General features: G+C 34.0%; 1 protein-coding gene across 3 annotated transcripts in view; it reads left to right on the plus strand.

Moving 5' to 3' along the window:
- Positions 1–255: 255 nt before the first annotated feature.
- LOC118199028 (transmembrane ascorbate-dependent reductase CYB561-like) overlaps positions 256–23,107 on the plus strand; it is an 80,255-nt gene continuing 57,403 nt past the window's right edge. The window contains exon 1 of one of the 3 annotated variants that reach the window (XM_085822196.1): positions 256–352. In XM_085822196.1, the coding sequence (XP_085678322.1) occupies positions 346–352 (7 nt within the window). In that variant the 5' untranslated portion in view covers positions 256–345. Of the gene's footprint in view, positions 353–8,589; positions 8,752–23,107 lie in introns of those variants that run through there. The other 2 variants (XM_085822195.1, XM_085822197.1) reach the window with 2 other exon arrangements.

Below are 23,107 nucleotides of genomic sequence, written 5' to 3' on the forward strand. Positions count from 1 at the left end.
GTTATTCTGTAAAAAGACCACGTGGGTAAACAAAAGTACCTTTTTGGTTACCCCAGCTGGGTATTTTGTTTCGTAATGTACCATAACATTTTGCAAGATATTCCTCATTCATACATTATAGTTTGGGATTATAATTTAGGTGGGGAAACTAAAACGAAGAATGAATGGGAAGGTTTATCTGAATTCCCAATATGTTATCAGTAAGGCGTTTAAAAAAGTCTTTGATATCGTATCTTTAGAAATGTGTACTTTACTAATAAGAATCTTTGACCACTTTCTCACAGAAGCGATAAGCCGTATGTCAGTAGTTTCACAGATTCTACATAAAGATTTGACTTCAGTCACATGCGAGGTAAGCTCTTTGCAAATGCGTTACAGGAGAATTCAAGGTATTTTGACCAGTTTTATCAGAGTCCTAAGGGTACTCGAAAAATCCGAATAATTCGGTTGCTTGTTACATTAGGAAAAAATTTAATCTTAAATTGCATAAATTTTAAATAGAACTTTAATGATTTCTAGAGTAAGGTGAAATAAGTCCCTTTGATGGAGATCGAGAGAGTCTATGCTATTCTAAATTTAAATCTACATAAATCTAAAGATTTATTTAAAATCTACTCCCAAATTGAAGTTTTATTTTGGGGGCGAGGAATCTAATTTTAGTTTTACATTAGCATGATTCTCCTGTTATGTTGCCTTTTTATCTTTGAGCCAAATATCTACAACTACGTCAACTTGTACATTTACTGCAAAGCAATGAAGAGAATTTTGCTTTAAATCACACTTTTGACGATAAAAGTGAAGGACGAAATTACAGTTAACTTTCTCCTGATGAGGCCCATCAGCAGCTGAGCGGTAAAGTCGCTAAACACTGGTAGCTCAGGTTCGAATCCCGTGAAAAGGCTGGCTTGCATGGCCGTTTTCGTGGATTTTCCCATGTATAACGTGTATACGAGCCCCTTTTTCTCAAAAAGTCCTCCTTTCCTTAGGCAGGTAGCCCTCGAGGGCTTGCCGTAATCAAATAAACCAAAAACAAAAAATTCTCCTGAGGAAATTTCTGAAAATGGACAATTTTCCAGAGAACATAAATAAGCATCACTATTGACTATCTTAATATAAGCCTCCAAACCGATAATTTTCAGCTCCGATACCAGCATATAAAACAACCATTAAAATATCTGAAATTGCTAAGTATTTCTTTCATGATTTCTTTTCTCCCACAATGTTTTAGATTGCAAATATTACACCCATTTCTTTTTTTCTCTCCTATGCCCCTCACATTGTTTTCTCCACTGTATTGTCTATGTTTTCCTATGCAATATTTTCATCAGGAGGAATCTCTCCATAAGGGTATTTCGTCATAAAGATCCTTATGTCCTTATATATAAACGGGTTAAAAAAGTATTGGGGCGAAACAAACATTTTCAAGCACCTATAAGGAAAAATCAACGGTTTAAGTTTAACCAAATGCTTTTCTTTCATGTCATATCTGATGACTAAATAAAGTAAAAATGCTTAAAATTAACTTTAAATGTTTTAAAATAATTATACAATTTTACATCTGTGATGTACTTCTGATCAAAAATTAAGTTTAACCAAATGCTTTTCTTTCATGTCATATCTGATGACTAAATAAAGTAAAAATGCTTAAAATTAACTTTAAATGTTTTAAAATAATTATACAATTTTACATCTGTGATGTACTTCTGATCAAAAAAGTATTGAGGTACGCGAACATAATTTTTTATGTTCTTGTATGCATGAAAACTCTTCAAAAAAGATTCCTTAATGTGTTGAGCTTCCTTTACGTTTTTGACTGCATTCAACGTTTTAGGCACACCAGCTTTGCACAAAAATTTTTTCTGTTTTTTTTTTCCCCATTCTGATATGAGTCTTTCTCTCTAAGTTCATCGTTGTTGGAAATTTATTTTATATTTTAATTGGAGATTTATTTAAATTTTTTTATCGGAAATATAAGTTCATTATTGTTAAAAATCTTAAATCTCTATGTTCATTGTTGTTGGAAATGTTGGTCTATTTTACAAATGATTCCAAGTGTGCTCGATAAGATTGAGATATTGACTTTTTGCTGGAGTTCTGATTACACGTGAATAGTTATGTAAAGTCTACGGGCTGCAATTATGAGCACTATGTTTTGGGATATTATTCTAAGTAAGATGGAAATTTGATAATATGTCCATTTTTTGAGCGCTTTGTTTCAAAATATTTATAGTCAGCGTTAAAGTGTTCATATACTAGTAAAAATCTTTTGTTATTTGCAAGTAAAATGATATAATGAGTAGTTAATATTATTTTCATGTAGTGGAAGTATTACACAATGATGTAAAATGTTAAAAAATAAGTTCGTTTTATTTACTCTAGAAAGAGAAAATCAAATAAATACCTCGGTTTATAACTATAAATAATTAAATGCACATAATTCCTTGATTTTTAATTTAATCAATATTTGGTTCGATAGCCTTTTTATTCACTGCTGTTAATCTTCTTAGCATTGAATTAACTAGGAATTTCAAAAACGATGGCGTAATTTTCTCCCACGTCCTCTTGTACAGTATTTTCAATTGTATTTCTTCGAAGACTGCCACAACAATGTTTCTGGCTTATGCCACGAGCGGCTAAGTGGTAAAGTCGTTTAACACTGGTAACTCTGCCTTCGGTCCCATTCCAGACGAACGAGCTGGTTGTACGTAAGGTTTCGTGGTTTTCCCCAAGTGTAAAGTGTATACAAATCAATTTCCCTTAAAAAGTCCTCTACAAAGGCATCCCTACCCTTTAGAAGATAGTCCTTGTCTGCCTTGCCATATTAAAAAAAAAATCGAGTAAAAATATTAGATTTGTCACTAAGAATAACCTTAATCAAAAATTGTAGCGGCAGATTTTGATATTTGTTTGCTAAAGGTAATCTTTGCATTGACAGCAAATACACGGAACGTTTTCTGAGCAGATCACTCGCGAAAACTACATTTTCTTAAACTATTTCTTATTATTTTTGCACTTGTAGACTTATTAAACCTCTGATGCTCGCGCCGCTTCTAAAGTCAATTTTACTGCACAGATTTTAGGATAACAAGTAATATTCTTAACGGTTCACCGTTCCTCATGTTCAATGGAACGCCTTTAGTGAAATGTAGTGCAGACAGTTTGTTTTCAATTAAATTTGTTTTTCTTTTTTTCGAAATAATATTATGAGCTGCAGATTCACGTATTTTTCTCTTATGAATCATAAATTTTCTAATGTCCACAGAAATTTCAGAAGTTTTTCGATCCATGTCGGCAACGTCTCGCTTAAAGAACAAATTCTGAGTTTAAAATCAAACTTCAAATTTCATATGAGGTTGGTAATCTTTTTATGCTGTTAATCTGCCACAGTTGGCTATTTATCCCATTTGTTTCCGAAACGCCCCAGTGAGCTTTTAACTAAAAAAAAAAAAAAAAAAAAAAAAAAAAAAAAAAATCAACCTTCAAAACGGTGCGGGCACCTTTATGGCAAAGCACTCTTGTGCAAGTTTCATTTTCGCTTGCATTATTGATAATTTTCACATGAGACTTGCATTATGTCCACACTTTTATGAAGGTTGCTTTTTTCGGGTTAGAAAGCGATTTTCATAACTGTGTCCTAACCTTTATGCTTTATGCTCAACTTTATGAATGTTTTGTCTTTTAGAACACCGAATGACCTACATAAGGGTGCATGAATTATTATATTATGATGAGATGTTCTTCTGAAGGCGTCCCTACAAGGAACCAGCTGTAGTAGTGCAGTTGAGATTACATAGTAAAGTTGAGATTTGTTTCAGCTTTTACCTGAGACCCAACAACCTGAATACTTTATGCTTGGGTATTTTCAAAATATTTAAAAAACAGCTGTAACATTTTATTTACAGACTCTTATTCGATTGTTTTCTCCTAATAATGCAATGAATTTCTGCAAGTATTTGCTTACTCTTTAGAACCCCATCAGTGTCCGAGAGATTAAGACCATTGAATATGGTAATTCGATCTGGGTTTGAGCCCAAGTGAACGGGCATGGTTGGTTTTCGTGGTTTCTTATTTGTGTGACTTGAATATTAGTAAGTTTCTCTTAGGAAAACTGGAAAACTTCCATGAAAGCATCCTTTCTCTTAAAGACAGATAGCCCTCGTATGCTTTGTCATGTCCAATAACCGAACCTAGCCTTACTTTCTTCTTAAATTATGAGCTATCCGCCTACCGGGAGATTGCCCTGCCTCAAACTTGCTTGTATTCACGTTACGTATGAGGAAAGGAAACTCACTAAAATGCACATGCAACCAGCCTTGTTCACTAGAATTCGAATCAGGCGGAACTACTAATCTTCACTAGTCTTTGAATTTTCATGAAATCAACAGGTATTTTATATTTATCCTATACAAACCCTGAATAAAGGCAAAATCGCTAAAAGACAACTCTTGCTGTCAGTATGTTTCTTTAATTTATACGGCAAAGTACACTAGAACTTTCTGCTTAAGAACAAGGTGGACTTCCTCTGAGAAACTGGAGTATGTCCATCAGAGAAGTGAGAAAAGTCACGAAAACGCTTATAACGTTCAGCCCTTTACATGGGATTCGAACCTCGGTAGAAATATGAATATTCAACCAACCATCTTATCAACTCGGCCTCTGAAGCGCCGATTTGTTTGCTTCTCACAAAGTTGGATTTCCGAGAAAATTATTCAGTCATCGACTTATAATTAATGCATAGTAGCTTGAATGATAATGAGCAGAAAAACTGAACATGTATTTGGCATTAATTTTTACGAACAGTGAGGCTCAGTGCATTTAAAGTGTAGACAAACATACAGTTAAGTTAAGGCTAAAGACTGATCCAGGATATTATGCGCAAATACTGGCTATTCATGGCAAACGTAAGCGTGGGCTCTCCGATGACTATTGGTAACCTTATTATGGGTGGTAACGTTATCGCGGAGTAGAATTTGAGAGGATTTCTAAGATTTCGCAAATATCGAATAAATACACGAATTTATTCGTTATTTTCCCCTTTTTTTAAAAAAAATTATTTGCAATTCAGTAGTTTGCAGCTTATTTTTCACCCGATACATCCCTTTCGCCATTGCTAGACGATCATCTTCGCCTTTACAAACTTCGAAAAATGCATATAATTTATTTAAATTCATATTATTTTAATGTGTTTTATAAATTAAGCAAGAAAAGCATAAAAATATAATAAATACCAAAACTTGAATAAAAGTAGCTTTTCATACTCATAAACTAAATACTACTTAACAGGTAAATAAAAGATTGACCTCATTTTGCCCCTTGATTATGAATCCCTTTTATAATTATAAGATAAATTATTTATAGTTAATAATTTTTATGCTACTTTTAATTAGAATTTCCATAAAAGTACAATGCACTTTTTAAATGTGGCTTCTTTAACAGGATATGTTATTAAAAAAACATATTATATAATTTTAAAAACCATATTAGGTATATTACATGTTTCCATTTCAACCTCTTAACTGCGTTTTACGGGTTCGTGACCTGCTACTACGAGGTAGCTCGAACCCTCTTATGTATGTGTTAGCCATTCATATTTATTTTTATCATAATATTACAACTATAACGTAGCTTCGTTAAATATGTGCATAGGGCTCAGTTTGAAATAAAAGTGTTCCGAACTGAGTTGAATCAAAACATTATTGGGTTAATGAGTGAATTTTTATGACTTTTACTTCTTTCCGGAGCTGCTTAACACGCGTGTTATGCGGATGCCTCCAATCCTAAATTAAAAAAATACCTTGCTCATTTACTTTCTCAGTACTATGTATTCTCTCACTTTTGTATGTTAAAATGAATGTATTTTTGTTACCTCAATATGTCGTGGAGTTTTCTGGAGTGTTACGATTACGGTAATGTGTCCTGGAGTACAATGCACCTTGCTTATAAATGCGCGGCAACGATTGCTGTACGCCAGCGGTTCTCAACCTTTTGACTAACTCCGTTCCATATACACAAAAATTGAATTAATTGCACAAAAATCGAATTAATCCTTTAATGGCCCACCAGAGCCAAGCGGTAAAGTCGCTGAACACTGGTAGTTCGGTCCGAGGTTCGAATCACGCGAACGGGCCGGCTGCGTGGGCGTTTTAGTGGTTTTCCCCATGTGCAACGTGTATACGAGTCAGTTTCCCTTAGAAAGTCCTCCACGAAGGCATCCATCCCCTTAGGCAGATAGCCCTAGTGTGCTTTGCCATAATTAAATAAACCAAACCAAACCAAACCTGAAAACCTTTAATACCACCACTACAAAGTACTACTACCACCTCACTCTTGAACAAAACTCAAATCGCATAAATTTACGAGTGTTAGAGAAAAGCTCAATTAGGATGTTGGGATTTTAATTTTTGAATTTAATAGTTAAGAATACGTTGCTTCTTTGCGTACCACCTATTTTTCTCTTGCGTACCAGCGGTTGAGAACCCCTGCTGTAGGCTATTCGTTCCAGTACGTCATTGGGAAATTTCCGGATTACCGTATTTTACGTCTTTATTTCGCAAGGATTACTCCTTACATTTTCTTCATTACGTGACCCTTCAGAAGAAAATCGATGGGTAGCAAAGATCTCTAAAAGAAAAAATCTGATGTGTACGCCACATGACTTCCTTGTACGGAATATTAAATTATACGCATTTTTTCTTGCATTTTGTTTAAACTTATTGGATTTAATTATATCTGCTACGCCGACAGCGCATAAACAACAATAGAATAAGTGCATTCTTTAAAATTCACTCTATTTGTTTACCATAGCGACACTCTGGCGCTAGGTTCACTTAACAGTATTATATTTCGTTCATATTATAACTCATAATGCACAAAATTTGTATCATTTAAAGAATTATCTAATCGCTGCCACATGTTCTATTCAAGTACTATAATAAAGCTAGAACGATGTATAAAAGAAATTAAGCAAACAAAACAAAAAAGAAACAGTTTTTCACAGAAGATTGAGTATATTTCTCATTCAATTAATTCAGTTCTCACTTCGCGACAGGGCAAAAATACATAAAAACTCAAAATATCTGTACTAAAAATTACTAATCATTAAAAATTAAATTACTAATTATTAAAAATTAAATTATTAAAAATGAAGTAAATCTCAAACACTTATTTCCTCGAAAAAATTCCAGAAAGGATTAGGCATGATTTAAATCGCAATAATAAACGAAGGCGTTTATCTTTGTTGTTGCGAAGCTACGTTTCTAGATTGGCAACAAATTCACTACTCAGCTGTTTCAAATGTAAACAAGCAATGGCCGCCATCAAAATAGACTTAGCGGCACTTAAACAACTTTTAAATTGTTGATAATTCTAAAAATATTGCATACAGATTTACTAAAGACATAAAACCCTTAACCGGAAGATAAAAACGACATAATTCAATAATTTTTAAAGCAAAAAATGTACAATTTACAAACATATAAGAGTAAAGAAACTGAGATTACTGAGCCGGGTAATAGAGTGGATATATTTATAAACATATTTATATACGTTTCGCGCGGCCGATTGAAACCAAAATACGAGGTGCACATCTACATGTTATAGTAGTTCTATATACAAAATTTCAACGTTCTGAGGTTACTCGTTTTTGAGTTATGCGAGATACGTACGTACGTACATACGTTCGTACAGACGCCACGAAAAATTCTCTGCAGAATTCATTTTAAGGCAGTTTTTTAGTTTTTTTGGAGGAAAAGAGTCTTTTATTGTGTCCTTACGTACAGATATCACGCAAAAACATCGTTAAATTGCATTCGAAAGCGGTCAAAGTGGATATTTTCGTTGAAATATGTTGCCTGATGCTTTTCGCGATTACAATATTTCCTTTTTACTTCGTACGAGGAAGTAAAAATCGGAAAGTATGGGTGGTTGGTAGCATGCGAAAATGTCGCCCTTTTCATTCTCAAGTAAACTTTCTGAGCAAGAAAAACTATTTTCTATTAGATTAAGCAAGGTGATTAATATATTTTGTATGCACACGCAGTTTATTCATCTGAATCATATTATTTGTAAATTTAATGCGAATACGTCATGGGTCAAATTCCAAAATATTAATTAAGTAGTTAGAATGATGTCAATAAGCTTAGTAGGTTGTTAGCCAAACCGTGGCCATCAAAACTAATTTTTAATTTCTGACTAGTTTTTGACTCAAACCAACGAATTAAAATCAAGCATCAGTTTTCTAATATGCAGATTAATTAATCATACTTAGATGTTGCACTACGAACTAGATTAATGCATGTGGAAATGAATGAGAAAGCGCGTTTCTCATTCGTAAAGTACTTCCCGGAAACGAGTTATCAATTAACCTTCAGTAAAAGTCACTATTCAACACATACGGATTACTTCCGGTTGCAGACGTAAATCATACAGAGAAGGCTTCATTATTATAATAAATAATTATACAAACTTTCCTCCTATTTTAATTTTTATTTTATTGATTTATTTTATTTTTCGTTGCGATCTTTCATGAAGTACCTTTGAAAGATAAAGGTTTAAAAATGACATGTTGAGCTGATAAACAGCCAAAGATTGCAACCCAACCAAATGGACACTGTTGGCTGCTTTTATTTTTTCTCCTAGTTGAAAATCGGTCGAGTTCTTAACGTCAGTTGTTTATTTCGTTTTCCGTGGTGCGTATTGAACCTACCTGCGTTCAAATAAATCGATTTTTAACAAGAATGGCTAGTACAGGAGGTAGGTGTTATGTTCTCTATTATTTTTAGCGTCACGAATTTCGTTTCTCAGGTACATTTTTTTTTTAAATTTTTGCCGAAACTATATGGATCTTATGAATTAAATATGTATAAAATGTATCAGTGTTTACAATGAATTTTATTAAAGACTAAAATTCGCAGAATACATTTGAAATGCAAATCGCAGAAATGTCACACAAATTAATTTTTTTAATGCTTCCAAATTTATTAAGAATTTCTTGCTCTTTTAAAAAATAACAGAGAAATAAAAAATGTCTTCTTGAAGCATTATCTGTTGACATACGGAGCATTGAAATAACTATACACAACATGCTATGGGAAAACATCGATTTCCCCCCCCCACACACACACACACTTTGTCAGTTTTAAAATTCATTTTTATTTTCATGAAAAATATATTTTTCAAGTTCATTATGTTTGTCTGACCCAGTTAGTGGCCGAAGTGTTGACCGCTGAATACTGGGAGCTCGATCCAAGTTCGGTGCCAGGCTAACGAGCTGGCTGTGTGGTTGGTTTTCCTGATTTTTGCCATTCGTTAGCATGAATAAAACCGGTTTCAAATGCAAAGCTTTCTACAAAAGCATACCCCCTTAGGAGATATCCCTCGTTTGCTTTACCGTATACAAATAACCATAGCTTAAATTGTTTTTTTTTTTTATGAGTCTTTTATAAAACTATTGCGCTTTGTTGAACTGTTCGCACGCCGTTAGTAATTTTAATATCATACAGTACTTCATTGTGTTTTAACTTGCCTCATTAAATAAATTTTTAGCATGGGGTATTCAGAGCAACTTCTTTTAAGTGAAATATGTGAATTTCGTATGGAAAATACTTCAAAGGTTTAAAGGTATCGTCTGTGTGATTGTCTACTTGTTGTTAAATATTTATTTATTTCAATATAAGCACGCTATCTTTACATAAATGCAAACAATATGTTATTAATACAACTTGTGACTGGCAACAATTTTTAATTTTAGTTTATTGTTGTTGCGAAGAACTTTTACTTCTATATTATTAAGCATGAAGAATCTGTATAGATGTATATATGTTCCTCGTACTGTGGAAAAACGGCGGTACCTAGAGCCACCTTAAATATTTTGTGCGTTACCTTTATTTATTAAATATCATGTTCTTTGCACTTGAACAATAAAATTCAGTTCAAGAGGAATATCGCAAAATAATTTGAAAATGAGCATATCTAGAATTTCCAATACACGGTCTCGCGCGCGGGAGATAAAAAATGTTTTTTTTTTTTCTGTACAACGTTGCCATTGCTGGCTTTGAAATCCTTGAGTTTGTTAATCAAAAGTTCGGTAAAGTTTTACAAAATATGAAATCGATAGTAAAACCAATTCCGGTTTAATCCTAGTATCCGGTGCACACGGGATTTGGCTACTTTTGGCGATGAAGATTCTTCATTATTTAATACCTTTAAATATAAGATAGGGCGATAATATTTGGTGGCAACAATTTGAAAAGTGAAATAACACTTGTAGTGAATCGACGCAAAATGCCAAAACGAAATTACTAGTCCTTCTGGAGGAAATTGCCTCATTGGACTAATAATGTCCTCCACCCGAATATGTGCACCTCTAAACCGAAATTTTGAATTTGCCTTTTAACTATTTCGTATTTTATATGAATTTTATTAACTTTTGATTACAATTTCACATATTTAAAAAGATTTGCGTTGCCACTATGCAAAGCATAAGATATTTGATTTAAAAAAAAAAAAAAAAACTCGGGGATATGAAAGTGTGTTGCCAATTGACAAAACTCGGTATATTTGTCTTACGAATTTAATCAATAAACTTAACGATTAAAATGTTTTGCACTGCTCAAATTAAAATATTTTTATCTTTCACGCAGCATGAGGATGTCCTTCGGCAAAGCGTTATTTTTTATTCAGAATTTATTCTGATATTAATTAACAAACTAAGCGATTTAAATGAGATTCATTTCAATAATTATTAATTACTAGCTAAACCTGTGAAATTATATTAACGGCGTTCATTAAAATCGTTATGCGCTTTTTTTCGTTATAATAATTACGTTACGCGGCTGGCCGCCTAGCTAGTTTTTTATAAAGAAAAATGCTTTGTAATCACGTACAAAGCAGTTTATTGAAGATAAAAAAAAAAAAACAATAACGTCACGCTTTATTATTTTATTCATCACTTAATTTTAAATTAAGCCGCGCCAAAGCTGCTCAACATAATAGCAGCTGTTAATGTTGTAGCTATTTTATCTTTCTTGAAATGTGAGTCGACAAACTCAAATGTATCCTCACTTGCCTTTCAGTAATCACACATTTGTCTGGCACAAAAGCTTAAAACCCGGTATCACTTTGGAGTCTCTGAATTATATTTTGGAATTCGAATTATATTTTGAGTTGAGGTCCGAGTATTTGGAATTCTGCAATATTTGTTATTTTAGAGAACCAGTCAACACATACAAACAACACTGTGCACTGAGAAGCACTTATTACATGCTCGCACGCAAATAATATCCCATGAGCGTTAAAAAAACATGACATTGGAAAATGTTGCTGGAAATTACTAGTCCTTCTGGAGGAAATTGCCTCATTAGACTAATAATGTCCTCCACCCGAATATGTGCACCTCGAAACCGAAGTTTTGAATTTGCCTTTTAACTATTTCGTATTTTATATGAATTTTATTAACTTTTGATTACAATTTCACATATTTAAAAAAGATTTGCGTTGCCACTATGCAAAGCATAAGATATTTGATTAAAAAAAAAACTCGGGGATATAAAAGTGTGTTGTCAGTTGACAAAACTCGGTATATTTGTCTTTCGAATTTAATCAAGTCGTGACTGCCAACCATAGAGTGCATGAATAATCAGTTTTAATCTGTGGTTGCAGCTAAGTCAATAAATCATGTTCTTAGTTCTCCCACAGCCAACAGTTCTACACAGGTTGACATAGAAGACAAAACGTACGATTGGTCGTCCTAAAGAGTACAAAAGAGCTGACAGTTTTAGGCAGATATTAGTTTCTAAAATCTTTTTTTTTTTTTTTTTTTCCCAAGCATATTTTCATGTTGAGGCATAAAATAGAAAGATAAAGTATAGTAAACCCAGGGTTTCTTAAACATTTTTCAGTTGCGACCCCTTTTTATCACTGAGATTTTTTCACGATCCCCAGGACCCCATAATATTTACGAAATTTTTGTGGGACCCCATAAGCATTGCGCAAATCCGACGCACGTGTGAGTGAAAATATCAATTTTTTTCTCTTGTACTATTGCAGTTTTAGGTCTTAAGACATAGAACAACGATAAAATTTTAAATAAGTAACAGACGCGTCACGTGCAAAGCAAGTAAAATGAACGTTTGCATTATAAAAAGAATACATCGAAACGTTTTCCATTTTTCTTTGTATTGTTTTATCTTATCTATTTTCAGATACATTGTGAAAAAATATTTGGTAATTGTAAAATTATTATAATAAGTTTAAGAAAAATAGTTAGTCCGCAGCTATATTCTAATTCTGTGTCTAGATAAAGATTCCATTTTATTTATTTCTTTTTTATTTCTAAATAGATCTAGTCCAATTTGTTTTCATAGAGATTATATATTTTTTTATTATTTTTCAAATTAAATAACTTAAGTGTTCTGACTCCTCAAATATTTTTTACAAACTACTGTTTTTCTGCTTGAAAGTGCTATGAGTCAGGAATGTCAGTTATATAAGAATGGTCGGTTGTTTGTAGTGAATTAATATGCCAGTTAGGAACTGTTTATGCTTCATATTTTTTCTTGAGAACTTTTGGATTATTAAAATGTCTAAAATGAAACTGCGGTTTACATTCTTGAGCTGCCATTTTGATTACATCGAGCTCTCAAGTACTACAAACTTCTAAGTTGTTTAAAATTTCGTAGTTACTATAGAAATACAATAACAAATTTAATCACAGTAAATTAAGTTCGTACACTTAAAAGCAAAATGTAGTATTTTAATAAAATGTTAAACCACCAGTGGTTGAATGGATGAAACTCTGAAGATTAGTAACCCGCCCAAGTTAGCTTTACCCGACGTTCTGGTTTCCGAGACAGTTCCAATTTTTAGAGAACGCATCCAGTATCTCGCAATAATGTTTCCGGCGCTTCAATTTTTAATGGTTTTTCTGTCTAGAAAGAAAATTTACGAGATGTTAATAGGAAAGGAAGTAGACATTTAGCAAAGAAAATCATCCCCCCCCCCGAATTTAGCCATTGTTGGAAGATGCTTTCTACATGTGTTTGTGCAATTTTCGTGGTCTGTTCTACAAGAATGTTGACTTTCTTGTGCACTTTTCTTGGTCTGTTCTACAAGAAGTTGACTTTCTTGTGCACGTTTAGTGGTCTGGCTTCATCTGGTACTTCTCATATATTCATCTGAAGATAATTTTACGAGGAATTTGTCGGCCGTTTCTCCCAGATATAAATCAGGATGGATTTCTTGCTATCTTGAACTGAATTTGTGAATCGAATTTTATGCTAGACTTACGTATGATGTTTCCTTTCATATTACGTAGTGACAATCCTTGCACAAGTGTGCATTAATTTCAAGTAGGTATTTCGAAATTTATAAGAGATAATGTAACTTCTGAAATCTTTTAATTAGAATACTCGTGAAATATGTCAATGGCCACCTGTTTTCATACGTTAGAAATATCAACCGGGAATGAGTGTTTTTACGTGTTCTAGAAATGTTTCAGAAATTTAGGCTATAAACGAAAAAATAGGTTTTTGGTCACTGTCTAAACATTTTCTTTGTGCCTTTACCATCGTAACCCATCCTATTTAAGGCTTGGTATCATGAATTTATTTACTTTTTTGAGTGCGGATGATTCTGCACAATGTAAAAGAATATTCAAATGAAATATGCCTGGGATATTTCAAGAATATTCCTTCCAGTGCATTAGAAGAGTATTTCAAATTGGAATATGCTTGGAGAACATTCTAGGAATATTCTTGGAAAATCATAAAATATGTCCTAGTGTAGTTCTTGGAATATTCCAAATCACTTGCGAATACTCCGGGAATCTTGAGAAGATGATATACAATAAAAATGTAATATTCCTGGGATTTTCGCTGAGTAAGGCAAAAATATAAAAGATGAAAATAAATAAGTTATTTTATAGTCTTTATTAACACTATAAAATATAGCTATGTTTTAATTACCTTGATTTTTATTAAAATTAAGGCTAATCTTTGGAATATGGTCACAGGTAGTTTGGCGACATTTTGGTAAGGCGATAAAGTTTACTAGATAGGACTTTAGCAGTGTACATGGATATAGTCAAGAGTGTGCGCAATGCCATTTTTGTGCAATTCTGGGATGATTTTTTAAGTGAAAATAGGTCGACGTGTACATGGATGATACCGTGTATATGCAATTCGTAAAAACGCGGCAAGCAGTGGGCGATTCTGCACTTTGTCCCAATTTCGCACCTAATCTTCGTCATGATTAAGCACTTTTGTTCCATAAAAGTTCTAGCATAAGCGTAATTCGGCTAGCAGAGTGTTGGAAAAAAATGTTGGAAATGTTGAGTTAAAAAAAAAAAAAAAAAAATGCCTTTACTTCGTGAAAACAAAATGGCGTCCAAACAAAAACTAGCAGGTTGCTGTAGCAGGGTTGGTCGCCAAAAAATCGCCAAGTTATTATAATCCAAAGATTAACCAAAATTAATTCTGGGGATAGAGAATGATTTATTTTCAGTCATCTACATAAGACAAGTATTCTGGTGTGGCAGTTGGAAAAAGTGGCAAATCTAAACCGAATCATCTAATTCAGAAAAATCTGGCGCTGGCCTAGCATGGAGAAAAATTCTTGGGCTGCATAACAATATAACTCTCACAACAATAGATGTAACAGAAATCACTGCTGCAAAACAGATAAGTGGACACTATACAAATAAATGCTATGCTGTCCGAGGAGCGGTTTCTGGATAGTGGCGGCCATGAAGAAAAACGGACTAACCCATGATAAAGACGGTGTACCCGTCCATTTTAAATAGTCAATCCTAACCCGGGGCGATTTTTTATGTCGACAAACAGGCCTACTGTATGAGCATTTTCGAAGTTTTCACCGTATGTAACTTTAACGAGAAGGAAATTCTTTTAAAAATTCCCCCATGAAGGCATACCTGCTCTGGCGTGTCTTATATGTCATTTAACAAAAAAAGCAAATGAAATCGAGATGCCAATGCGAATGATTATAAGTTACGGAGTTATATTATAAGCCTATGGTTCAAAACCATGTACCTCCACCTCAGAAAAATTATCTACTATACACCATTTGTATTCATGTCCAGTAAATGTTTCAAATTAATCACTCTCTTGTTTCTTTTCCCATCTTCTACCCCTGCTACCACTTACCCCTGACATTTCCGAGCATGGATTTCTATGCAATTCTTAATCTTTATGATGGGCCCTACCTCCTCCAGATGCAAATGCAGGCTTCACATGAAGATGAAAAAACATGTAATTAATTTCATGAATTGTTTGTGAAAAGAAATTTCTGAATTTATGCATTTTCTAATTCAATGAAATGGCATGAATTCTTAAGGTAAATACGAGTCAGTTTCCCTTGAAATAACTTCTACAAAGATATCAGTGACAAAATGAATTACAAAATAGATATTTTTTTTTTTTTTTTTTTGGCGTTTGTAGAAAGTCCGTGATTGAATTTATCAATCTGAGGTTGATTGAAAGGGGGGGGGAGAAAGGAAGCTCATTGCTTCAATGATGAAATGCCATTTCTGGAGCTTCAGTGTTGAAAATGTAGTGTTTAATTTCCTTCCTTCTATTATCCACTCGCTCACTATTTCTAGCCTGGCATGATGCACTTGGCCTCTTTTGTAAATTTTGTTTCACCTTCTAACATCCACACATTCCACTGTCGTTTTAAAATTTCTTTGAATAGTTTATTAACACACACATCTAAAGGCTGAATTAAGGGCGTTTAATCTGCCTGGAACAACTGCCATGTCTTTATTATACTCTTTCAATAATTTCTTTGTATTACCCATTAGATGGGATCTGACCGTTTCCCAAACTCAGATCTGGATTCTTTAAGGCAACAGGCACTTTTTCCAAACATTGTTTTTCCACAATTTCACACCGTTTTCGTCTATCCATACTTCCTCGTGAACATGAATGAAAACAGCATTTGAGAAATTACATTTCAGCATCGTCTTCCTTATAAAAATAACCATGGTTTTTAATTTTGTACCGTCCGCTAAGCAGGAAAGCACTGCAGTGAGGTGAGATTTTTCGTGATCTGTCATCTTCATGTGAACCCTTTTTGTTTCTTTCGCATCAATCGTTTTATTTCTTATCATATCAAATATTATTGGAATTTCATCCATCTTTCCAATATGTGACAGTGAATAATTGTGCCTTCGTAAATCAATAATATTCTTCTGAAAACTTATCAATTTGTTGTCCAAAACTTTCGGAAGCCTTCGCAAATATTTTTTTTTCTCCTTGAACTAAATTATTCCGTGCCGTAAATCGGCTACATCAATTCAAAGTTGCTTTTAAAGTTTTAACTATCATTTCCATGATTTTTTCTCATTTTAAGGCCAATAAACTTACGCTGTTTATTGTTACAATTAATCCATTCTGACGATTTTCTATGACCCAGTTAACATTTTCTTCCAGGATAGTCATTTCGTTACTTCTTTACAAAAAAGCGTATTTATTCTTTAGATTATTAATTATTGTGATATCATTATTCTTCTACGCACATATGAAGCTTTCACCAACATCAAACATACTTGCTTCAGCACTATTTCCATTTTATTTCGTAAACTGAATGACTTTGCATTTGAAATCAGCACAGTGTTTGTTTCGTTTGGCAGGAGCCGTATTTGCTACTAAAAAGAGCACTAGATAAATTCATTTCAGCTAAAGCAAACGCGATTTACTAAAAGCCTTCGATTTTCATTTCAAAATCGAGAAAACATCCGACTCCTAATTATGCTAATTCATTCGGGTCAGGAGTGCTTTCTTGCCCCAAATTATATCCTCCTTTTCTTGAAACCCATGAATAACATTTTTTTGTGAACAGCTGCACTGAATACAATTCACCTTCTTTGCAGAATTATTTACTCCCTCAAGCATTAAAGCCCCCAACACACACATATATTTCCCCCCTTGTCGCATATCAATTCAGAGTAGTTCGAAAGCCTGGGAAAAATCTTCGAATGAATAACTTAAAAAAAAAAAAAAAAAAAAAGAGCATGGCACATGTATCTTTTAGGCTTCTTTAAAAGAAAAGGTGCGCGTTATACGGCGAATATACCTAAAAATTCAAAAATGCGGTTTGAAATTATAGGTGCCCGTTATACAACGTTCGTTATATGCCGGAAGATACGATATTGTAATCGCGAAAAATTTCGATCTTTAGGTTTCAGCTAAAAAATCTATTTTGACCGTTCTCGAATCTATGTTGACTTGTTCCGTACTGACATCTTTACGTACGTATGTTGCATGATTCAAAAACTGTTCACCCTAAATTGTTAAAATTGTTGCTGTCGTGTCTTTGTGACGCTTACGTACGATCAGTTTCGAAAATGTACTGAGGGTCACTTATAGAAAATACAGGCATAATTTTCGCCAATTGCGTGCGGAAACCTTTTTTGCATGATACTTTGCAAGATCTCATAAATATTTCAATTAAAACAACTGATGCTGCGCTTTATGAAAACAGACATTTATTGCAAATTCGTTTTAAAGACTCAAGCATATTTTAGTAGTTACTGTAGTCATGAAGCAGATTAGAAATTATGCTAATATATTAGTAATTTTGGCTTCCGTACGAAAACATTATTTTAATCCACTGTGTATTTGAAAGGACCATAAAATGGTTTTTCAGTATTTGTCCCTTAAAACCATACAATGCATTTTAGGCGTCATATTACTGCAGTTGTACTTACTGCTTACTCGACATCTTTGCATTAATAGTAATTTTGTAAAGTGTTTTATTTTGTTTATGGTAAAGCATACTAAGGCTATCTGCCTAAAAGGAGGGATGCTTTCATGAAAGACTTTCTAAAGGGTATCCACGTTATCTAGCTACGTTACACATGAGTAAAATCACAAAATACCCATGTAGCCACTTCGTTTGCTTGGAATCGAACCCAGGTCAAACTATCACTGTTCAGCGACTGGCCACTGGTGATCCTGGCTCGATATAGACGTTTTTCCCTGAAACATTTTTGCTTATTCAAGCTCTTTTCCCTTTTGACTAAATCTGTCGTTCATTCCCCGCACCTTAGTTTCATTCCTGAAATCCCCTTTCAGGAACTGAAGAACTATGAAATAAAAAAAGTTACGAAAAAAGTAGTTAACATTTTATGACCTTAAAAAAAGTGCGCGAAACTAAAATAAAAAGTAGCAATAGTTAATTAACATTGCACCAAAAAAGGTGCAACGAAAGGAATGCGTGATTCAACAAATCACGTTTGTATTCGGACACTTTCCATCCGGTATGAACGAAGGCTACACTTCACTTGCTTCGATTGCTGTTTAATTTCGTGTGGCGGTTTATCGATCATAGACATTCTTGTGATGAATAATTTTTGAAAAAATAGAATAATTGTTTATTCAACTCTTGGGAAATCCTAAATCGTAAAATTCATTGCTTTTAAGGGGATTAAAAAATAGGTGTGCGAACGATGTTTATAAAAACGATGTTCCGGTTTGACTAAAAACTTTCACTATGCCGATGTTCCGGTTTGATTAGAAACAAACTTTTCTCTGCCTCAGAATGGCAACAGTGAGAACTTGACTTTCGATTTGTTATGACGCAAATAGAATGCTGCTCCTGAGATGTAACATTAGATTCGATTCTAGATTCTAGATTAGATTAATTTTAGTATTTTAATAAATGCTTTTAAAACTAGATTGAGTATTTGATCATAGAATTATAGCTGAACCACCGCTTGCAGAAATTTAGATGTGGCATTTAGATACGTCGTTAGATAGTTAGATGCGTAGGCAGCGACATTCGTGATTCGAATAGTGTACATTAGTGCGTACATAAACATTTTTTGGTGTATCGGCCGGGAAGTCGGCTAATATTCGAAAATATGGATTCGTAAGTATGGATTGCACGGTGTGAAGTGTGCGAAGCTTGCAAAAGGTAGGATAAGTTTTCTATTTTAAAGTGTAATTATGGAAGATCCTGTCGCTAAGCTTAAATCGAAACGCAAAGTATTAAGGACAGCAGTATCCAAGGTACTAAAGAAAATTGAGACAGAATTAAGCAAAGATGACGTTAATATAAATATAATAGAAGAAACTTTAGACATATTAAACGAAAAGACTGCTTTGCTGTACGCCCCGAGAAAGGGGCCGAAACACTGAAGTAGAACAGGATTTGAAGGTCCCAGAGGATGAATTTGAACTTTTATCCGCTCTAGAATATGAAGAAAAAATCCAACTGTGGCAATTTAGAGCAAGGAAAAAATCGAGGGAATTACACAAACTCGAAAATTCGGATCCTAATGAAACCGCTATAGATTCCAAACTTGAAAATAATAAAATTATTCGCCTTCCAAAATTGACTATCGCTAAATTTTTTGGTGATTCTAGCAATTGCCAGGAATTTTGGAGTCGAGGCAGCCATCCATAACAATGACTCATTATCGAAAGTAAATAAATTCAGTTACTTAAAGTCATAGGTGGGGTAGCTTATAATGCCGTTTCCGGACTTTCGCTTACAAATGAGAACTACGATTCAGCTATAGAACTGTTAACTAACAGGTTTGGGAGAAAAGATTTGGTAATAAATGCTCACATGAATAAAGTGTTAAATCTTTCCCCTGTTAGAAATGTAAGGGATATAGAAAATCTTAGGAATTTATATGATCAGTGTGAAACTCAAATTACTTGCCTAAAGTCAATGAACGTCGTATCAGAAACTTACGGTGCCCAATATTGTTAAAATTAATAACTTTGCCCAATATTGTTAAAATTAATTCCATCAGAGATAACATGAGAATACAGTCGCAGTAGAAACAGTGACCAAACATGGAACGTTAACGAATTAATGCAATTTATTCGTAAAGAAATAGAAAGCCGCGAAAGAGCTACGCAGTTAAATGAAAGTAGACAAACAAAAACAAAACACCGAGCGGGAATGATTCATAACTGGAGGCATAAATCAAACGATCGTCTCCACTCCGCTCACGATAATGTAAACAACAAGCGCAGTAAACAGTTTGAAAAAAGTACGCCTAAAACGTATGAATATGTTGCTCAAGTCGCTAGCAGTAAATGCATATATTGTGACGAATTACACGATTCGGAGCGCTGCGAAATTATTTAAAATCTCAAGCCCGATGTTTTTTGTGCCTAAAATCTTCTGCATAAAATTAAGCAGTGTAAGGAAAGAAAAATGTGCGAAATATGTAATAAAAAACACAATAGGTCTATTTGTTTCCAACTCGAAACCAAATCGGAGAAAAACAAGGTCGTGTCGACAATTGCATCCAGTAAAGAAAATGTTCAGATTAGTCAATTAAAAACCGAAACTTTCCGCAGTGCCCATTGCTACAAACGTGTACTGTGATGATACGTCCATTTTTTTTAGAAGGATAATTTAGAACCAGTTCGTATTCTATTAGACAATGGATCGATGAGAAGTTTTATAATTCGGGACATTTCAGAGAAGTGTAAATTACCTGTTACTCGAAAGGAGACTTTGTCCGTATTTGCCTTTGGGGTCAACCAGGCAACAGAACAAACTTACAATGTTGTTAAAGTTAAACTGGAAAACAGAAGTAAACCATCCCTAAATATAGAAATTGAAGCTTTAGAAACTAACCAAATATGTGCAACTAATTTGCCTTTTCTTGATATCCCAGTTTGCAAAATTAACAAAGAGTTAATAGGATTACAATTAGCTGATTCTTGTCAATTCAGTGATAAAAATATTGTTGTTTTGATGGGAGCAGATTACTATCATGAAGTAATAACTGGTAGACTTAAACGTTTTAAAAATAAACTTATGGCTTCCGAAACAATATTTGGATGGTGCCTTCAAGGCCGGACTGATTCTAACGGTGAATTGTTAAACATGGACATTATTGTTGACGATAAATTAGTCTCAACACAGTTAAAGCAGTTTTGGGAATTAGAAACATTGGGAATTGAACAAGGGAAGGAAATTAGTAAAATAGATAATGACATTTTAGCGAATTTTAACAGAACTATCAAATTTAAAGAAACGCGATATGAGGTTAAACTCCCTTGGAATAAACATTCGTCTGAATTAAAAAACGAATTACGTAAATGCAGAAGTTCGCTTTAAACTGGTTAAAAGGTTGAGAAATGATCCACTGCTTCATAAGTAGTATCACTCAGTTATAGAACAGCATTTAAAAATGGGTATAGCTGAGGAAATTGATCCAAGTTCTGAAGAAACAGGACGAATTTATTACATGCCTCACCAGCCAGTTATTCGACCTGACAAACCAGTGAGAGTTGTATTTGAGGCATCCAGCCATTCGAAAAACGAATACTCTTTAAACGATTGTCTCTATTCCGGTCCTAATTTAAATCCACCATTGTTAGAGATATGAATACAATTTCGTGCACATAGCATAGCATTTACTGCCAACATTGGACAAGCCTTTCTCCAGATTTCTCTGTCACCTGAAGATAGGGATGCTGTAAGATTTTTGTGAGCAAATAACCTTACAGATAAGGATGGGAAACCTAACACGAAAATACTTAGGATGACTCGCGTTTTGTTTGGAGCTACATCCAGTCCATTTTTGCTTGCCGCTACTATCAAACATCACATAAATACCTCCTCAGATAAAGAAACAATCAGAAAAGAATCATATAAAGAAACAAATTATAAACATCACATAAAGACATCACATAAAGAAACAAATCAGAAAGCAGTTAAACTATTGAACGAATGTTTATACGTAGACGATTTAATAAGTGGGGATGAAGACGAAAATGAAGCTAAACTCATATATGAAGATATTACATATATATTGAAGGCTGCTGGTTTCAATATGCGAAAATGGAAAACAAATTGTGGGAATCTGCAGGAAGTTCTTGACGAATACGAAAATGGTGTAATCCAGAAAGTTCTGGAACAGAAGGTATTGGGATATAAATGGAATTACAAGGAAAGACCTTCTGAAGATGGAATCACAAAATCTAACTAATCAAGGGAAAACAAAGCTAATGACAAAAGGAGAAGTTCTTAAAACCATTGGAAAGCTTTACGATCCCATTGGATTTATAAAGTCCATTCACTATTAGGGCAAAAATACTAATGCAGGAAATTTGGCAACTTGGAGTAGATTGGGATGATCCGTTATTGGACTGTGAAAACAGAATGAAAAAATGGATTAATGAACTGTCAGCGATTCAGGATGTAAACATTCCGCGACATTACTTCCGAAAGACTAACAAGTCTGAATTGAGAGATATTCAAATGCATTGCTTTCGACGCAAGTCAGAAGGCATATGGAGCTGTGATATACCTGCGATACGTCACGACGGACAATGAAATGGGAAGTAGTTTTGTCATTTCCAAAACCAGAGTAGCTCCACTGAAGAAGCTGTCCCTTCCAAGATTAGAGCTGATGGGGGCGCTCATCGGAGCAAGATTAGCCTCAAATGTGAAAGAACAGTTAAAGAAAAGACTCCAGATGAATGTATATTTTTGGTCAGACTCTTCTGTTACGTTACATTGGATAAAGGGCGATTTAAATAAATGGAAGCCGTTCATCCAACATCGAGTAATGGAAATACGAGAGGAAACATCACCAGAGTCCTGGAATTATTGCCTTGGAGATGAAAATCCAGCTGATATGCTGACCAGAGGAACAAAGACAAATTCCACGAAAGGAATAACGTTGTCTGAACTACGAAATAGTGACATGTGGTGGTATGGACCTAAGTGGCTATTACAGAGCATCGATTCGTGGCCTATACTTGCAGAATCAGTAAGAGATTTCAAGGATCATGAAGAGCTTGAACTTCGAAGGGGAGCTGTAGTGAACTCAACAGTCACAGGTGAAAATTCCATTGAGAACGAATTCATTAAAAGGTATTCGTTATTTAGCAAATTGATTAGAACTACTGCATGGTGTTTAAGGTTTGCGAACAACTGTAGAACCAATCCACCATTAAGAAAAGAAAGTTTTTGAGTGCTTCTGAACTACAGAATGCAACAAAAGTGCTTGTCAAATGTCTACAACATTCTGAATTTCAACCTGACATTAAGTGCATACAGTCGAAACGATCAGTTCCATGTAATAGTAAGGTTTTATCCTTAAATGTATTTCTGG

This window comes from Stegodyphus dumicola, chromosome 8 (assembly GCF_044657685.1).
Source record: "Stegodyphus dumicola isolate Sdum_Otavi_A_Nest chromosome 8, ASM4465768v1".
In the NCBI taxonomy this organism is placed as follows: Eukaryota; Metazoa; Arthropoda; class Arachnida; order Araneae; family Eresidae; genus Stegodyphus; species Stegodyphus dumicola.